At 41.1% G+C, this 17,657-nt stretch overlaps 2 protein-coding genes across 2 annotated transcripts in view; both read left to right on the forward strand.

Moving 5' to 3' along the window:
- LOC123984200 (bifunctional 3'-phosphoadenosine 5'-phosphosulfate synthase 2-like) overlaps positions 1-4,999 on the forward strand; it is a 13,827-nt gene extending 8,828 nt beyond the window's left edge. The window contains exons 8-12 of the mRNA XM_046070965.1: positions 1,201-1,406; positions 1,611-1,746; positions 2,926-3,194; positions 3,324-3,553; positions 4,112-4,999. Of these exons, the coding sequence (XP_045926921.1) occupies positions 1,201-1,406; positions 1,611-1,746; positions 2,926-3,194; positions 3,324-3,553; positions 4,112-4,253 (983 nt within the window). The 3' untranslated portion in view covers positions 4,254-4,999. The remainder of the gene's footprint in view (positions 1-1,200; positions 1,407-1,610; positions 1,747-2,925; positions 3,195-3,323; positions 3,554-4,111) is intronic.
- A 2,088-nt stretch (positions 5,000-7,087) lies between these two features.
- On the forward strand, positions 7,088-17,651 carry ptena (phosphatase and tensin homolog A). The gene is made up of 10 exons (XM_046070968.1): positions 7,088-8,032; positions 11,938-12,022; positions 12,184-12,228; positions 12,324-12,367; positions 12,553-12,791; positions 13,522-13,663; positions 15,324-15,392; positions 15,803-15,969; positions 16,632-16,901; positions 17,055-17,651. Exons 1-10 carry the CDS (start codon positions 7,954-7,956, stop codon positions 17,232-17,234), a joined length of 1,320 nt encoding a protein of 439 aa, XP_045926924.1. The 5' UTR covers positions 7,088-7,953; the 3' UTR covers positions 17,235-17,651.
- Positions 17,652-17,657: the final 6 nt, after the last annotated feature.

Consider the following 17,657-nt stretch of genomic DNA (forward strand, 5'->3'; position numbering starts at 1 on the left):
TGACCTCATGATTCTCATTTGCTCTGACATGCACTGTGAGCTGTAAGGTCTTATATAGACAGGTGTGTGGCTTTCCTAATCAAGTCCAATCAGTATAATCAAACACAGCTGGACTCAAATGAAGGTGTAGAACCATCTCAAGGATGATCAGAAGAAATAGACAGCACCTGAGTTAAATATGAGTGTCACGGCAAAGGGTCTGAATACTTATGACCATGTGATATTTCAGTTTTTCTTTTTTAATAAATTTGCAAAAATTTCTACATTTCTGTTTTTTTCTGTCAAGATGGGGTGCTGAGTGTACATTACTGAGAAATAAAATGAACTTTTTTGATTTTTGGAAAATGGCTGAATACTTTCCGTACCCACTGTATTATGAGAAACGATCAAACATTTAAATAAAGGCTTCTGGCAGCTGACATTCAAGAAAAATTAGTCTTTGCTCCAAACCACATACCCGAAGACAAAGAACCAAAGAACCTATACTATACTGAGTTTTTTAATTATTTCAGCATCTTCTAACAATAACTAATTATTTTTGGTTTCACTGAAAAGCTTCTTTCTAAGCTCATGATATTTATGACCATATAAAACATAATGCTTTCCTTTTTCTGCCTCATTTAACTTGCATAACTAAGAAATCTAATTCTCTCTGCAATACCACGAAACATCCTGTTTCCAGATGTAGTGGTAAGATGCCACACATCAGTTGGGCAGAGAGTTTTTCGTCCTGGGCAGATTCAATTTCACAAGATCTTTATATGAATTTGTAATCTCTAAGTCAGTTCCCAACCTTCTCTGTCTGATGTACTGCCACATCCAAATGTGTTCATTTGAACAGATGTTAAAGTGGATGTTGTTTAACACTGTTAAATACATAAATGTGAATATTACAGTTTTGGTTTTTTTTCAAATTACTGAAATGTCAATCTTTAGGTCTGTTTGGTCAGGTTTCTTTCCTTGCTTGCTAACTAGCTTTAACATACTCTCAATTGCAACATGTGTTGTTCAGGTGTTGGAAATTAAATTAAAGCACAGCTTCTATTTTTTCTAATTAATTGCTCCTTTCCACACTCTTACTCTTACTCTTACTCTTGAGTGTGAAGTGCATTGTATCATAGTATTGTATAACTAACATATCTGAAATAATTTTTTGCCTTGGTTCACTGGTTTTGATCACTGAGTCCTCTACTGTCTCAGACGGGGCCATCAACATGTCTATTCCCATCGTCCTGCCTGTTAGCACTGAGACCAAGCAGAAGCTGGACGGCTCTGCGGCTGTAGCGCTCGAGTACCAGGGTTCACGCGTGGCTATTCTCAGGAACCCAGAGTTCTACGAACACCGCAAGGAGGAACGCTGTGCCAGACAGTGGGGCACCACTTGTCCACAGCACCCTTACATTAAGGTACCGAGGCATTCATCACGTCTTCAACACACACAGTCATAATGCAGACACTATCATTCTCTGGTGCCTACATCATTGTTTAGTTTCACTGTCAATATTGAACTTATAGTGGGATTTATTTACATAATTAATTTCATAGGTAATTATTTTACAGACATATTCGGCAAACAACAACTGGTATTCTCTGTTTATCACCTTGTTCAGATGGTTATGGAGGGAGGTGATTGGCTGGTAGGTGGTGACCTGGAGGTGCTAGAGAGAATCAAATGGAACGACGGACTTGACCAGTATCGCTTTACTCCGCTGGAGCTCAAGCAGAAGTTCAAAGACATGAAAGCAGGTTAGAAAATCTAAACAACTCACAAAGCCACAGTAACACTTAAAGAACAGAAAATCACAAAAAAAAACAACGTAGCTACTGATGTGACACGTATGACTAATACAGTTCCATAAAAAAAATATCTATCGCAGCTGGTAAATAAAATAAATAAATGTAAACATGAAAGCAATGTATTTAGCAGTGCACCGTTTGTCTTTCAGAAGAACTTGACAAAGGACCAGATGAATAAATGAAATGGTAAATTTAAAGCTGCATGGTGATGTTTGTGATCTGTGTCCAGTGATCAACAGAGACATAATGTATCTTTGTGAAAAGCAATGACCAATGCAATGTGATTACCTGTTTTTACTCCATCTCACTCACTTTGACGTGAATGCTGTGCTCAAGATTGTTTCATTTGTTTAGCTACACCACAATACAATATGTATTTTGGTCATTTTTGTTTTTCAGTATTCTTTGCTGCTCTGTAGTCCCATCCTGAGTTTTGTTTTGTTTTCACTGGTGCAAGCATGTTGTGATGCACACTTAACGGATCAGGCTGACCATGTTCTATATCTTCTTATTGTTAACAAACCCAATGAAAAGATTTTAACTATGTCTCTCAGACCCCAGCTGGTTTATTTCTATTGAATCATTTTGAAACGGTTAAAAAATATATACTTTCATTGTTAGAAAACAAATTCCTAAAATAGCTGGACGCTGAAGTTTCCAGCATAAAGTACTCAGAGGGAAGAAGACTATTTTCTGCAGCAGATTTTGTATGCTTGTGAGTATTTAGGACGGTATATGTAGGATCGACACAACAATAATCATGTAGCTCTCTGACACAGAGGAAAGCTAGATTAGGTTTTTTGCCACGTAATACTTTTTAGTAGGATCAATTGAGTGTTTGGGTCTTGTCATGGGATTTGTTGACAATACGAAAAAATAAGGATATCAACAGACTTTTCCTTTAACAGAAGCAATTTTGATGCCAAAGTTATTAAACAGTCCATTTGAGTTATGTGGCATTATGAGCATGTTTGTTGTGAGTAAAATGCACAATATTCTTCACATAAGTTTGGACTGCACAGATTATGAAGCTCCACTGTATTGTAATACTGCTTCTGTTATACTATTATACTGCTGCTAATATTACAAATACATATATGTTGTGCTTCTCCATGTTGTCCTCCTTAGATGCGGTATTCGCATTCCAGCTGCGTAACCCGGTCCACAATGGTCACGCCATGTTGATGCAGGACACCAAGCGCCGTCTGCTGGAGCGAGGCTACAAGAATCCAGTCCTCCTGCTGCACCCACTTGGCGGCTGGACCAAAGATGACGATGTGCCCCTGGACTGGCGGATGAAGCAGCATGCTGCTGTCTTGGAGGAGGGTATCCTGGACCCAGCCAGCACCATTGTTGCCATCTTCCCCTCACCCATGATGTACGCTGGACCCACAGAGGTGTGGACCAATGAGTAGTCTTGGCTTAATGTTTAGCCAGAGGTTGCAGTCAGTCTTGTTGTCAACTATTTACCCGTGATATATATGTGCGATTGAATATTAATCTGTATGACTGTAATTTCTCATCAGGTCCAGTGGCACTGTAGAGCCAGAATGATCGCCGGAGCAAACTTCTACATTGTTGGCCGGGACCCTGCAGGAATGCCTCACCCGGAGACTAAACAGGACCTGTATAACCCCACCCACGGAGGCAAGGTCCTCACCATGGCCCCTGGCCTCACCTCTGTGGAAATCATCCCCTTCAGAGTAGCTGCCTACAACAAGACAAAGAAGGCTATGGACTATTACGAAAAAGAGCAGTGAGTGAAGAAACATTTTGGTGAAGAACCTGAGAGTTTCACCTAATATAGGCCCAGATATTACATCCATCACAATGTCCTGTTATCTGCTAAGTATTATTTATTTTGTGAATGAAAAGGACAAAGTGTAGTAGATCACTTTCTCAAATTAGAACGTGTCGCCATGTGTTTTCAGACTTGCTCTGCAGGTGTAATTATTGCGCAAATACATCTGCTGATGCCTCTGGACAAAATATGTGTCCAGAGATGAAAGAAAAAACACACAAACATGACCATAGGTTTCAGGTAGTAACTTATAAGGGGAACCAAAGTCATGGCACTTCAGTGAGAATAATACAAAAACCTGTGGAGCAGGTCCTGGAATCAGGAACAGAACTGAAAATGTGCCCAGAGGCATCAGCAGATGTATTTGCAGAGGAAATCTATGATGAGGCCATAATCACAACTGCACAGCAAGTCTGAACAAGTGTAAATATTGTAATATTTGAATAGTCCACAACAGTTACTCATGTCTCCCCCTCTCTCCATACTGCCCTTCCTCATTCCTCACTCTCTTAGACATGCCGAGTTCGAGTTCATCTCTGGAACCAAGATGAGGAACATGGCTCAGAGTGGAGAGAACCCTCCAGATGGTTTCATGGCCCCCAAGGCCTGGAAGGTGTTGGTTGAGTACTACACCTCTTTTCAGAAGGACAAGTAATGACCACAGCGCTCAGCTCAACAGCATACTACAAACACACATAGTCGGTTCTTAAAGGGGGTTGAATATACATCCCTTTTATTTGTATTTTAGATGGGTTATTCTTTTATATTAAATAAAAATAAATTGAGAGTGATGAATTTGCTATGAATAACGATCCAGTCTTGTCAGGGTGGGTGTTTTGTACAATAAATCAAAATGACTTCTCTTAAGCAGTTGCAGTATATGCAAATTAATTTAAGCTTTGTATTTTAGTAAATTAAAGTTAAGATTTTTTTTAAATATTAATATTTTAAGTTTAGGAGCGTATCCCAAGGCAGTGTAATCATTTTTGACATTTACATGTAATATCTGAAGGATGCATGACAAAAAAAAAAAAGTGTTTTGATTTCACTTTTATAGCATTTTATGGCAATTATATTTCTGTCTGTCCAGTTATTTGTGTGACCTGTATGAAAGTTACCAATGGTACCTATTTGATTCACATGTATGGATGTCTATTAATGAATCATGTTGATGTTTAAATGTGAAATACAACATAGATGTTTTTTATAATGTAAGAAGTGCCTTTCTCTCAAATATCAACATTATAAAAACAGCCATTGTTTAAATTTCTTGCTGGTGTTTGCCTGAAATGAGATTTGTGTGATGTTATGAAGTGGGCATGTGCATTCATGTAATACAGACCAGAAATTTTAGCACTACAAAGTATGTTAAATGCAGTAATAAAGGAGATTATTTGTTAATATGAATTATTGGTGACTGTCTGGTACTGAGATATTTTGTACTTAAGCCTTAAAAAGACACCCTTTCATGTCATCTATTTAAATGTTTTCTTTTTATTGTCCTGGTTTAGCCTATGTGTCACTGGTATTGCAACATACCTAACTTCTGTCTGTACAAGGTGCATACTCATCAAGTGAAGGTTGTAAAGGTTGAAGTTGATTGGGAAGTGTGGCATCCCTGGGACTGCAAAAGCCAAAAGGGCACTGCTGCCATCTGCTGGCAAGAACTGTTGCAGGAAAACACAAGCATTACAGGAGGAGAAATTACTGTAAATGCATTTAAAAGGGCACAGTCACTTTGGGTTTTTCTGACAGGAGGTAGGCTCTATAGCTGCACCAAACCCAAATATAGTCCTGTGTGTCTACCTCTTAGATGTTCCGCTAAACGGAGTGAACTAGACTAGCAGCACAGTCAACAGTGGTGATCTTAAATGGTCTAATATCTTAGCACATTTGTTTGCACTGGGAAACACTGGGTTGTGCTCTAGATTGGCTTTGCCAGCTAGATCTTTCATAACAGATTAAGAAGATCCTGAGACGCTTTCAAATTACACTTAAGAGATGGTTGAGTGAACTTGAAGGATTTATTAATTTTGCCAGTCATTAAGCTGTAAGGGCTTACATTGCTATTGAGATGAGTGTTCGTCCATGAGGAGAACCAGTCTCCGCTGTAAGAAGCAGATACCTAATTAGCCTCACACGGGATCAGATCATTTAATCTGCGATGTTCCAGGTAACCCCATTTAAATCTGCTGAACTGCACCCTCAGTGCTTTATAAAATCTCCAACTACTGAACATCCAACATGTCATGTCACTGACCAATGACCAGGAGGGCTGCGCATTTAAATCTCTTGTGTCCTCATGAACAAGTCACATTTCCACTCAGGTGCACTGGCATGAAGACTTCACAGCTGTCATGTTGCATGGTAGTGGGCTGAGTAGGGCCAACTGGTTCCAGATGAAGACTGATTTTTACACACAGTTCATTAGGAGAGATTGTATCCTCAATTATTTTAGCCCCTCTCATAATAGTAATGGGCCCTGTCTCCAGAGTCACTTTCTGATAGGCGGAAACATAGTCACATGCAGTGAGCTGCAACTAATGATTATTTTTGTTGTTGATTAATCTGCCAGTTAGTTTTCCAGTGAGTCACTTAATCAATTGCTGTTTAACATGTCAGAAAATAGGGAGGCGTTCCAATCACTATACAAGTCCGAGTCCAAGGTGACAATCCAAACCAAAGATTTTCAATTTAGTATCCTAAAGGAATGTGAAAACCGGTAAATATTTATGTTTGATCAGTTGAAGCCAGTAAATTTTTGGCACTTAAACGATTAATCTATGATAAAATGCTTGAGTTTGATTTTCTGTAGATGGACTAATTGATGAATTAAGTAATTGTTCATGCTCTAATCCAAACCCTGTAAAACACCTTTCAATTTACTTCAGATAACTTTTTTAGTTGCATGTTTGGATTACTTTTTTGTGTTAATAACGTTATTGTTAATGTTGAACATATGATCATATAACTTTAGACTATGAATATATTTTTAATTTTAATATACAAGGCACAAGGCTGTTTATATTCTACATACACAGAACGTAACATATAATTAATTGTATTTTAAAATATGATAACATAAAAAATGCATAATGTGATTAATTCACTGCTAGAGTGCGTCAATAAAAACAATGTGAACAATAGCGTTGACTGTCTGTGGCCAGTGCAATTAATAACGTTGGCATAATTTAGGATTGAGGAGATTGTATAAGAAGGAGACAAAAGAAATGCAAAATACATTAATTTTACATTGTAAACATGATAAACGTCTTATGGATTGATAGGTTACACTGGTGTATTTGCTTTAGTCTGAAATGACAGTTTAAACCGCGAAAAGTGACATTATGTTGGAAACTTCCCTAATTACAGACACACGTGATCACTTTGACAGAAGGGAGCGTCGCACGCGGACTCACTCTACCCTTCCGCATGAAGCACGAGATAACTCGGTTGTTGTGCTTTTTAGGGTTGAAACAACTACAAACGTCAGTAGTTGCTCATCGGCATCTAATATTAATTATTGAAACATTATTAGTTAATACTGTATTTGGCGGTTTAAATTAAACGGAGGCACTATATAGAGAAGGCGGAGGGATCTTTGTTCTAAAATCCCAGCCTGCTCTACCTTCTTTTTTTCCTTCGGTGGAGGCCATGATGGGAGCCTGAGAGTTCAGCTGGAGCGAGAGGAAGGAGAAAAGAAGATGATTCCCCGGGACGGAACTGTCAAACCAATCTGTGCAGATTTCTGATCTTTGAGTAGTCTATATACATTTAAGGTGGAGACTGTCACTTTTTTTCAGATGTGTTCTTGGCAATCAGTCGATGACAATGTTGAATCGTTAGGAGGCTTTTGGATCGAAGAAGGAGGTATCGTTAGCCATTGTTGCTAGCTAGCGAGCTAGCTAGCTAGTTAGCTAGCGAGCTAGCTGCGTCTGAGTGACTGGATACGGGTTTCAGGAACCGGTGAGTTCTCTGTCCTCTTGCTGTCAATCGTAGCGGCTGCGATTGAGCCGCAGACTTGGACCTTGTCTGGCATCTAAAGATTTTTTTCTGAGGAGAACTGCATGTATTTTAATCGGGGGTATTCGCAAGACGAATTGCAGGATTGGGAAAGTCGGGCCTGCACGGAGGAGCAGAGGAAGGCCCGTCTTTATGATCCAGAGGAAGCCCTCCTAATCCTACCGACGGCACTGCTAGCTCTGCTGGCTAGCTCGTCTTAGCGAGGACCTGCAAAATTCAGAGAGAAGCCAGAGAGCAGACCCACTGACTGCGACGCGCACGACCAGACAGCCAATACTAGAAAAACCTGTTTTCATAATTTTACCCCCTAAAGACTCCTGTCACCTGCTACAATGGCTGCGATTATAAAAGAAATGGTCAGCCGGAACAAAAGGAGATATCAAGAGGATGGGTTCGACCTGGACTTAACATGTATCCTTCACTATGTTCCTTATTTTCACAGCACCCGGGATATCGACTGGTAATGTGTAATGGTTGCGTTGAGTAGTAGAGTTGGAAACTGAACTGTCAGTGGAGTAACGTGAGGTAGCTTTCCTGCTAACTTAGCTTGCGAGCTAGTTTGGTCAGACAGCGGAGCTTTGCTGTCACCCAGCATGTTTGAAAGATGGTGGATCTGTCAAACCAGCACACATACATGTCACAGTCATATTGTAGCTGGAAGATCCCGTTCAACTGGACATTTAGTGTGTTTTTAAATAAGAAAAAAGGCCATTTAACTCGCATACCAGTCACCCAGCGGTGGACCTTGTGAATTTGTTAGTGGCATTAAGTCAGGTTTTTTTTTTATCAGTTAGTATTTGAAGGCAGGTAGATGGTGTCCAGTATTTATCGAATTTCCTTCTATTTCATGGTGTGTGGTGTTTTTTGGTGTTTTTTGTAACGTTAGTACATGTATATAGAATATATGTAATTGCTTTATAATGTAGGTTTCTAGTTTATGATGCAAATAGTCATACATCCCCCCCCCCTCGCCTCGCCTCACCTCACCTGTGTCCTCTGGGTGAGTATTCATTGATGGATTTCAACAAATCAACTCAAATCAACATTTTCCTTTCCCACTTATGGCGATACAATTATTTCCAGATCTAAGGCTATTTCTGGCCCCTCTGCTGGACTCATTTCTCATCTATTGCCACTGATAGCAGTTGACCTGGTTCCCTAGTGCAGTATCACTCTGTACTAAAGTTGGTACTTTTACCTATTTGGGCTGGTGATAAACTAGTTTAGCAGCTATGTGCTTGACCATGGCCAACTAAATGCAAAATCTAATGTGTTGCAGTGCTGATAGAGATCATGGTTGCGGTAGATGCCTCTGCTCTGTATCTTGATGTCAAACCGCCTTTTGAGTCCTGGATTTGATGTTTGAGGTTGTAGAGCTGAGAGGAGCAGTTGATTTTAACTGAGTCGACCCACACAAGATCAGTGTGCAACAGTTTAGGTGAATGATTGTTGGCTGTTTGTTATTTTTGTTTGAGAAGTTTTTATGCTTTTGGTCTCTCAAATGTGAACATTAGCTGGCTCTAAGTTGAAAATGTTTGTTTGGGACTGTAGGTCAGATAAAACAAGACATTTGAAGATTTCAACTTGGGCATTTTTCACTGTGTTTTGACACTTTCTGCACCAAACAATTAGTCAACAAATCAAGTTTAAAAAAAAACAACAACTTGAACAGGCCTTGTAATTTATGGCTATAATTTCCACTGGTTGTCAGCATCGTTGCATTTACTCGGTAACATTGCAGAGAAGCCTTACAGAACATAAAGCTGAGCGCTCATTACATTGATTCAATATTGCCACTAAAGATGACACATTGTACTAAATTCAGGCAGTAAGTTGCGATGTAGATGTGTCTGCAGATGGTTAAATGTGTGACACTGTTTTGAGCAGATGTTTCTCACCTGGTTTCATAATGTGGTGAAGCTTGTGTCATGTCTCTGTGGCAGGACTCTGTGCATTGTGCCACTAGAACTTTGTGCAGGTGTGAAGAGGGCACACCACTCAAAAGTGGTATCTCTCTTTGGCTTGAAGTCTCTTCTTGTTCAGATGTGGGCCCTTTTGAACCATCCCTTTTTTTTAATAATTTTTTTTGGCGTGGTATCTAAAAACAATATGGGCTTTCTGCAGTTATGTAATGCTGTATCACAGTTCTGGGAATTGCCCTTAAAATAGAGTTGCCAGTGATCTTGTATCAGTGTTGCTGTCTGAGTGCTCTCTCCCTCTCTTACCCTCTCAGCCCACCACCTCTCCTTTGCTCTTTTTCTTTACTGCTCCTACTTTAATTCTCCCTCCCTCTGCGTGCCCCCCTTTCTCTTCTCTCCTACTTTCCTGTCCTCCCCACCCCCTCCTCGCTTGGCGGTTCCCACTCTCCCTTCCCCACCCCCCCTCCCCTCTTGCTCCCAGTTGTGGATTTGGCGTATATGCATAGAGCTGAGGCAGGGCTGGCTTTAAAGAAAAGGCGTGCCTGAAACGGCAGATTTATTTTTTTTTTTTGCTTCTTCTCTCCTACTTGGAGCTTCCGTCGGGGGTCCCGTATGTGCGTTTCCTCCCAGCTGCAGAGACCAAGCCCCCCATGCCCTGGGCTGAGGCTCTCCTGGGAGCTCTGGAGCTTTTTAAAACACTTCTAATAGCCTGACTGGGATCACTCTGCCAGTAGTCCAAGGTTTAAGAGTAGCCCATCAAATTGCATAGAAAACCTGTATTTGGCTCCCAATTGGGTCTTTGAGGCATTAATGGATGGGATTATGGAACAGTATGTACAGATAGCCTACTGAGTCATGAGCTACAGGGAAGTAGCTTGGAAGTATGTAAATAATGCCATAGATGAGCTATTGGGCTTGTTGAATTCATGCCTCAACGTCTATGTTGAGCGTACCTCTGCTGTGTTAGTGTGCTTATTGAGTTCCTCTTACAGGGTTTTTTTTGAAGGCCGCCATTTAGCTAATTTTTCCCCAGCTAAAAATGTTTGAAATTGCATTAATCTTTGTGTATATATCTGCTTATTCTGGATTTCAGTATTTTTCTATACTAGCAGGTCTACTTATTGGATAAGGAACTGTATCTGTGCGTGGGCCATGAAAAGGGTTGTTCTTGTGCAGGTGTGTGTGCACACTAGCAGAGTTGAAGATCGTGCTGTGCCCAAACCGCTTTTTCTCGCACCAGAGGTAGTCAGATGCGTGTGTCAAATTTTTCTGACCAGTTAAAAAGTGATTTGACTCTGGAAAAATAAGGTCTGCTTGAAAAGAAACAGACACATCCAATTAGAATTATTCAGCTTTTCTATTTTTGACGCCATGGCACAGGAAGTGTAAGAAAAAGGTTGCCCTTTTAGTCAGTGGTTAAAGTGTGAAATCCCACAGCTTATGGCGACAAGCAGACTTCAGTTACAGGTAGGCGTTTGCAGCCGAGCCTCAAAGATATGCGTGCCAACTCAATTATTCTTTTTGCTGCAACATGACACTGATGTGTGCCTTTTTTAAAGATTGCACTTGTGTCACCGTATAATTGGCCCCGACATTTTCCATCACTATCCTGCAACCCCGTTCAGCGATGTAAGGCAACTGGAAAGGCAGCCAGGTGTAGCGCGAGAAAGGTCGTGCAACCAGAACTTAAACTTGGAGTGGAATCTGGTGTGTGTGTGGTTTGGAAAGTGTTGCTTTTGTCCATCACTGAACTGTCTTTGCCTTCTGCTGCATGTGCTGCAAACCTGCAAGGCGGAACACAAGGGATGTTTTGTTTCTTTTAATTATTTTTTTTTTTTCCCCCTACCTGTGTCTTTGTGTTGCCTGCATTCAATCAAATAGATATTGAAACCAGTATGGCTGAGCTCGAAAGAGAGATAAGCCGAACACTTGCGATCGTCCCAATATAACTTTTGGGCTCTAAAAATAAATGCAGGTCAGGGAGCGGGAACTCTCCTCGTGCACCCACATGTGGGCCTGGCTCATGCAGGAGCGCGGTTACTCCCGTCCTCTCTGCCTGCTCCTTACTGTCAAGGCCATCTGTCACAACACAACACACATCGCCCCTCCCCTGCGTTCCCATCTATCCATAACTACAATGACAACCTCGTTGACATTAGCTGAAACTTTTTCACGCTCTGCTGCTCGCCTCTGCATCATTGTAATTGGTAAATAGCAAGTTTTTCCGGAGTAGCTTCTTATTTCAATAATGTATCATTTTAGACCTGTTACATAGCTGTTGAAAGCATAGGTAGGTCTAGTCGTTCTGTAAGTTAAAGATGTGCTGCTCTGCGCCTCTTTAATTGCGCCTTTCACAGGCATGCACAATGTACATTTCCTTGACCCCTTCCTGAACAGATATCTACCCAAACATCATCGCTATGGGCTTTCCAGCAGAGAGACTTGAAGGCGTGTACAGAAACAATATAGACGATGTAGTACGGTGAGTTGTGTTGCTTCTGCTATGTGATCATAGAAAAGGGAAATGTAAGTTAAAAGCATTAAGAGAATTGTGTTTATTTATTTTTATTACATTTATTTTTCTCTGCCAGATGACCTAATAAATATATTCTCTTATCTGGTTATGTTCTCTCTTGCAAACAGGTTTTTGGATTCGAAACATAAAAACCATTACAAAATCTACAACCTGTAAGTGTTCCGCATATTGTTTGTACCTGAACTGGTGGTTTACTTAACAACTTCCTCTGTGTTCGCTAACTGGGTTTATGTTCTTCCCATTTCAGCTGCGCAGAAAGACACTACGATGCTGCCAAATTTAACTGCAGAGGTAGGCCGTTTTACATCATCTTCTATAGATGCTTTCCCTCTTTAAAAAAAAAAAAAAAAAAAAAGAGGCATGGAAAATGTCCACTGTGTCCTTCTTCCCTGTCTTGTCTCTAACCGGTCTGTTCTGTGTGCTCCCCTCCCCTCTGGTTACAACTTTGCGTGGGCCTTCATCCGGTCATGCATCAGTTGCACAGTACCCCTTCGAAGACCACAACCCTCCTCAGCTGGAGCTAATTAAACCATTTTGTGAAGACCTGGACCAGTGGCTCAGCGAGGATGACAATCACGTGGCGGCCATCCATTGTAAGGCTGGGAAGGGCCGCACTGGAGTCATGATCTGCGCCTATCTCCTCCATCGAGGCAAATTCCTGGAGGCCCAGGAAGCGCTCGACTTTTACGGTGAAGTCAGGACAAGGGACAAGAAGGTGAGAGATCAGTCGAGACCAAATGTCTCAACATGGCAGCTCTTTATCAATTCAGATCAGCTGTTGCAAATGGAGCTGGAGCTAATTATTTTCATTCAGTCTACAGATTATAACCTTTGGTTAATTGTCTTGCCCAAGGAGGCATATTCAAATTGCTTGCCAAAAATCTACAGATATTCAGTTCATAATGATGTAAAGATTTTCAAGAGAAAATCAGAAAATACTCACTATTAAGGAGCTGATCCCAGAAAATTTTTGCCGTTTCTGCTAGGGATGAGCATTTTAAGCAGAAATACTATTCGATAGTCACTGGGAACTATTCGACCATTCTTCGAAGATTGCCCCAGAGAGTTGTTAGTACGTAGGTGGCAGCTCGCAGTCTGGGCCTCTCTGATGATGAATGGTAGCGAGATGTTGTGGTGGCGTTCACTCTGTAAACAGAAACTTTATTTACTCCCCGACACCAGTAAAAATAAAGAGAAAATATTTTTTAAGACAATAGTTGCATAACCTATTTGATGATTAAAAAAAGTAATTGTAAAAATGAGTATTAGAAAATTGGAAAATCATAACCCATCCCTAATTTTTGCTTGAAAAGTGACCTGATTATCAAAATAGTTGTCGATTTTATATGTAGCTTCAGCTTTATTTGCAAACACTTGAACACACACAGGAAAGAGAACATGATTTGTGCGTGCAGGATGTCTAAACACTGTTCCTCTTGTTGCAGGGAGTAACGATCCCAAGCCAGCGCCGCTACGTCTACTACTACAGCTACCTACTGAAGAACCACCTAGAGTACAAGCCAGTGGCGCTGCTTTTCCACAAAATGGTGTTCGAGACTCTCCCAATGTTCAGCGGGAGCACCTGCAGTGAGTCATGGCTCATGTTCAACTCTTAACTCCAAACTAGGGCGTAGGCATGCATACTGCTGTTCAGACAGAACGAGGGCCTTTGGGTGTGTTGCGCGTTGCAGGGCTCACCCACGCTGCAGTTTAGCACCATGGAACAGAGCAGGTCAGCTACGGTAGAGTTGAGTCGTCCTGTGCCGGGATTTTAAGTGTGGCTGAACTCACTGCAGTATTTTTTATTTTTTTTTTACTAACAAGGGCGGCTTCTTATTAAGTCCTGTTGTTGCTGCTTACAGCGAGACCAACTCATTCTCTGCCTGTTAAAAGAAAAAAGAGCCTTGTTGAATCAGACCCCCTCTGTTTGTCGTCATGGAATTTTTAACGTTCATGAAAATAGAAATCGATTTGCCTTCTTAGAATTTTACTTTCTCGCAAACCTCCAAACTCTTGCAAAGTTGAACGACGAGGTATTTGAGCCATCATTTTTCTTTTTTAGCTTCCTCAGAAAGATTGCCTTTATAGGAGTCCGGCTGTGTTGTGCTTTCAATTGTTCTGCTGTGTAATACTTTCTTTCTGCACACAGTATTCAGAGAAATTACAATATGCACTGTTTAAACAGACGAGAGCACTTAAAGCCCCGCATGAGGCAATTTAAACTGTGCACTCACACACCGGATAGTACAGTAAAAGCAAGTTTTATTTGCTTGCACATAACCAGGAAGTAACTAAAAGTCAGTGATAGAATTTAAATACTCGTGCTCAGTGATTTATTTTTACACACAATGGCACAGCGCTTGAGAGTTAAATCACTGTAGCTAATTTCAGTCATGAGTATTTACATATCACTGCATGTTTGCTCAGAGATCATGACGCTCTTTCACCTCTCAGTAAAAATGCATGGCTATTGTCAATGTCTATATTTTCCTAACATGTTAATGCTGTGTATTTGACTGTATATAGATCTCTATTATGGTCCTAGGAGGGGGGGTGGGGGGGGACTTTAAATAATCCTGTTTTTCCTCTCAAGCCCATCTGAGTCACACGCTAGGCTTTTTTTATATCTGAATTTGTCCGTTTTCAACTGTTGGTCAGAAAAGGCGCCTCTTCTTTTTTTATTTCTGTGGCTTTTTAACGCCGAACACTTGCCTGTGCACGGCAACCATGACTAAATTGATCTTTGTCTTCCCTACTAACTCCCATTTTTAAAAAAAAAAAAAAGGTAGTTTGACATCTTAATAAAGTGTGTGTGTATATTTTACTCTTAATAAACATGTACACACAAACCTTTTTCTAGCCTCCAGGTTTTCACTCACCCCAGCAGTAAAAGTAGAGAAGCTAGTTTGATATTTCTGTAACAAATAAGTCAACGTAACAGGTTTCAGTTTGTTAAACTTGCCGTAGAATACTCTGATGTTTTGTGGTGGTTGGTGATTGTCAGCAATCTCAAGTTCCCTCTTTCCTCCTTCCCCTTTGTGCATCTCAACACACCAGGTGCCATGTCAAATGTTTAAGATGCACACCTTCATTTTAAAGTCATGCACTGTATGTTTTATATGCTATGTAGATACGGATATCTGTAAATATTTGTGTAGGGCTCCTGTGTTTGTGCCTGCTGTGCTGTCAAGCCACTGACAGACCAGCCAGGTCCCCTTTGTGATAATCTCCTTTCTTTCTCTCCAAGGGGACAGTACCGTTAAAAACAGGAGTGAGCCAACCCCTCAGGGCTTCAAGAAAGGGAATTGGCATTGGGGTAAATGAGCCTTTCATCCATTGTTACTACTTAAGTCATTTCCTTTTTATATGATCCTGCGATCCAGCAGGCAGCAGTAGTCTGAGCTAGACATGTTGCCTAGCAGGGTAGGCCTAGCTTCCAGTAATATGTCATCTCCAACACCACACCCACCCTGACAGGAAGAAGGAAGGGTTAAATTATTCTATAAGCAACCTGTTGCGCAGGTCCAAGACCAAACCGTGACTGTCTATCAAAATTGTGTGCAATGCCTGGTTCTGTGTCTCTGTAGCTTGTTATGTTCCCTTACTCCTCCTTAATTTAATGTTTTTGCACTTATTCAGTGGTGGGTTCTTTTGTCTTGCTCTGTTGATTCACTCCTGTGTCACTCGCTCCATGTTTTTTCTGTCTCTTTCCCGGACTTTTTGCAGATCCCCAGTTTGTGGTGTACCAGCTAAAAGTGAAGATCCACACGTCGAATCCCGCTCACACGCGGCGCGAGGACAAGCACATGTTTTTCGAATTCCCCCAGCCGCTGCCAGTTTGTGGAGACATCAAAGTGGAGTTCTTCCATAAACAGAATAAGATGATGAAGAAGGTTAGTTGTGTGTGTGTGTGCGCTCAGGGGCTTTCATCGTAGCTTTATTTGCTTGGTCCTTGTCACTGAGCTCATTTTGGTTGTTGAATGTCATGATCTGCTTGGTCAAAGAACATCAGTGGCATTTGACTGAAGCATTTAGAAGAGATCAGAAAAGTAGCATTTACCAAAGCCTGATAATGGCTTGTTCCTATGTGCCATAGACCGCCTATTGTCCAAAAAAACGATTAACAACCCATTAATTAGCCGCGCTGTCGCCACTGGCTGACAAGTTCCTTCAATACCATGAACACTGTAGTTTATTTTGAGTCAAACCCACATTCACCATCCTGCCGCCGTAGACACAACAAATGTTAGTTCATGGAGGAAAATGGTCTGTAACAAATGGACTACTAACTCCTGTTTGAGAAATGTTTGCTTTAAAAGTACAACTGTATTTGTGAGTTGAAGATTTGTCTGTAGTAGAAACAAATGGTCTTGGGGCCGAGTGCACAGATAGGGTAAGGAAGTCGGAAAGTATTGAGAGACAGACATGTTGTTGTTTTTAAGCCTTAACCAACAAGACTGAGCCTATGAACACAATTCATCAAAAGTTCCTTTTATTACTCTGTTTGGCCCACTTTCTCATTACATCTACTATCTCATCAACTCCGCCCTCCCAGGACAAAATGTTTCACTTCTGGGTGAACACCTTCTTCATCCCTGGACCAGAGGAGAGCGGGGACAAGATGGAGAACGGGGCGGTGAACAATGCAGAGAGCCAGCAGGGGGTACCGGGCCAGGGCCAACCGCAGAGCGCAGAGTGCAGGGACAGCTGCAGGGACAGCAGCAGGGAAAGCGACAGGGACTACCTCATCCTGACGCTCACTAAGAATGACTTGGACAAGGCCAACAAAGACAAAGCTAACCGCTACTTTTCGCCAAACTTCAAGGTAAAGATTTAATTTGGATATTAGCTGGATAAATTGTTTATATTTAAGTATGTTGTTGAATAATGTCAAATTAGTCTATTTTTCTTGAATGAGCAGTGATAAGACTTGTTTATGATATTTAAGGGGTTTTTTTTGTCTTGTTTGCAATTCCAGGTGAAGTTGTATTTTACAAAAACCGTGGAGGAGCCGAATTCTGAGATAGGCACGACATCCGTCACCCCGGACGTTAGCGACAATGAGCCAGACCATTATCGATACTCTGACACCACTGACTCTGATCCGGAAAATGAACCTTTTGATGAAGAGCAGCACACACAAATCACAAAAGTGTGAACTCTTTTTAAACAGGAAAAAGAAGAAATTATACACCAGAAAAAAGGAGAAAACTTGAATATAAACTCAAAAGAAGAACCTTTGTCCCTTCCCTCGCCCAGACGGCAATAGAATATCATCATGTCAAATGCCAATTTTAGGGAAAAAAAAGATAAATATCCTGACCAATATATTGTTTTTTTATTTTTCTTTGGCACAGCCATATACCATGTTCGAGGTATTGACACTGTTGCTCCATGGGAAAAGGTGCTGTAGCTATAAAAATGTGTGTACATACAGATGGGTGACAAATGAAAGGAACAACCAACATGAAGTGTCTTAGGATGGAGTCAGGCCACCACGAGCCTCCAGCACAGCTTCAGTACTCCTTGCCAAGTCTGTGGAACTCTATTGGAGGGATGAACACCACATTCCCTTATTTAT

Source organism: Micropterus dolomieu, linkage group LG15 (assembly GCF_021292245.1).
Source record: "Micropterus dolomieu isolate WLL.071019.BEF.003 ecotype Adirondacks linkage group LG15, ASM2129224v1, whole genome shotgun sequence".
In the NCBI taxonomy this organism is placed as follows: domain Eukaryota; kingdom Metazoa; phylum Chordata; class Actinopteri; order Centrarchiformes; family Centrarchidae; genus Micropterus; species Micropterus dolomieu.

Excerpts from the sequence above, each read along its gene's own strand:
- ptena (XM_046070968.1), top strand. The coding sequence starts at position 7,954 with ATGGCTGCGATTATAAAAGAAATGGTCAGCCGGAACAAAAGGAGATAT. Across the intron at positions 8,033-11,937 it reads GTTCGACCTGGACTTAACAT|ATATCTACCCAAACATCATC; the intron begins GTATCCTTCACT and ends CTTCCTGAACAG. Across the intron at positions 12,792-13,521 it reads TCAGGACAAGGGACAAGAAG|GGAGTAACGATCCCAAGCCA; the intron begins GTGAGAGATCAG and ends CTCTTGTTGCAG.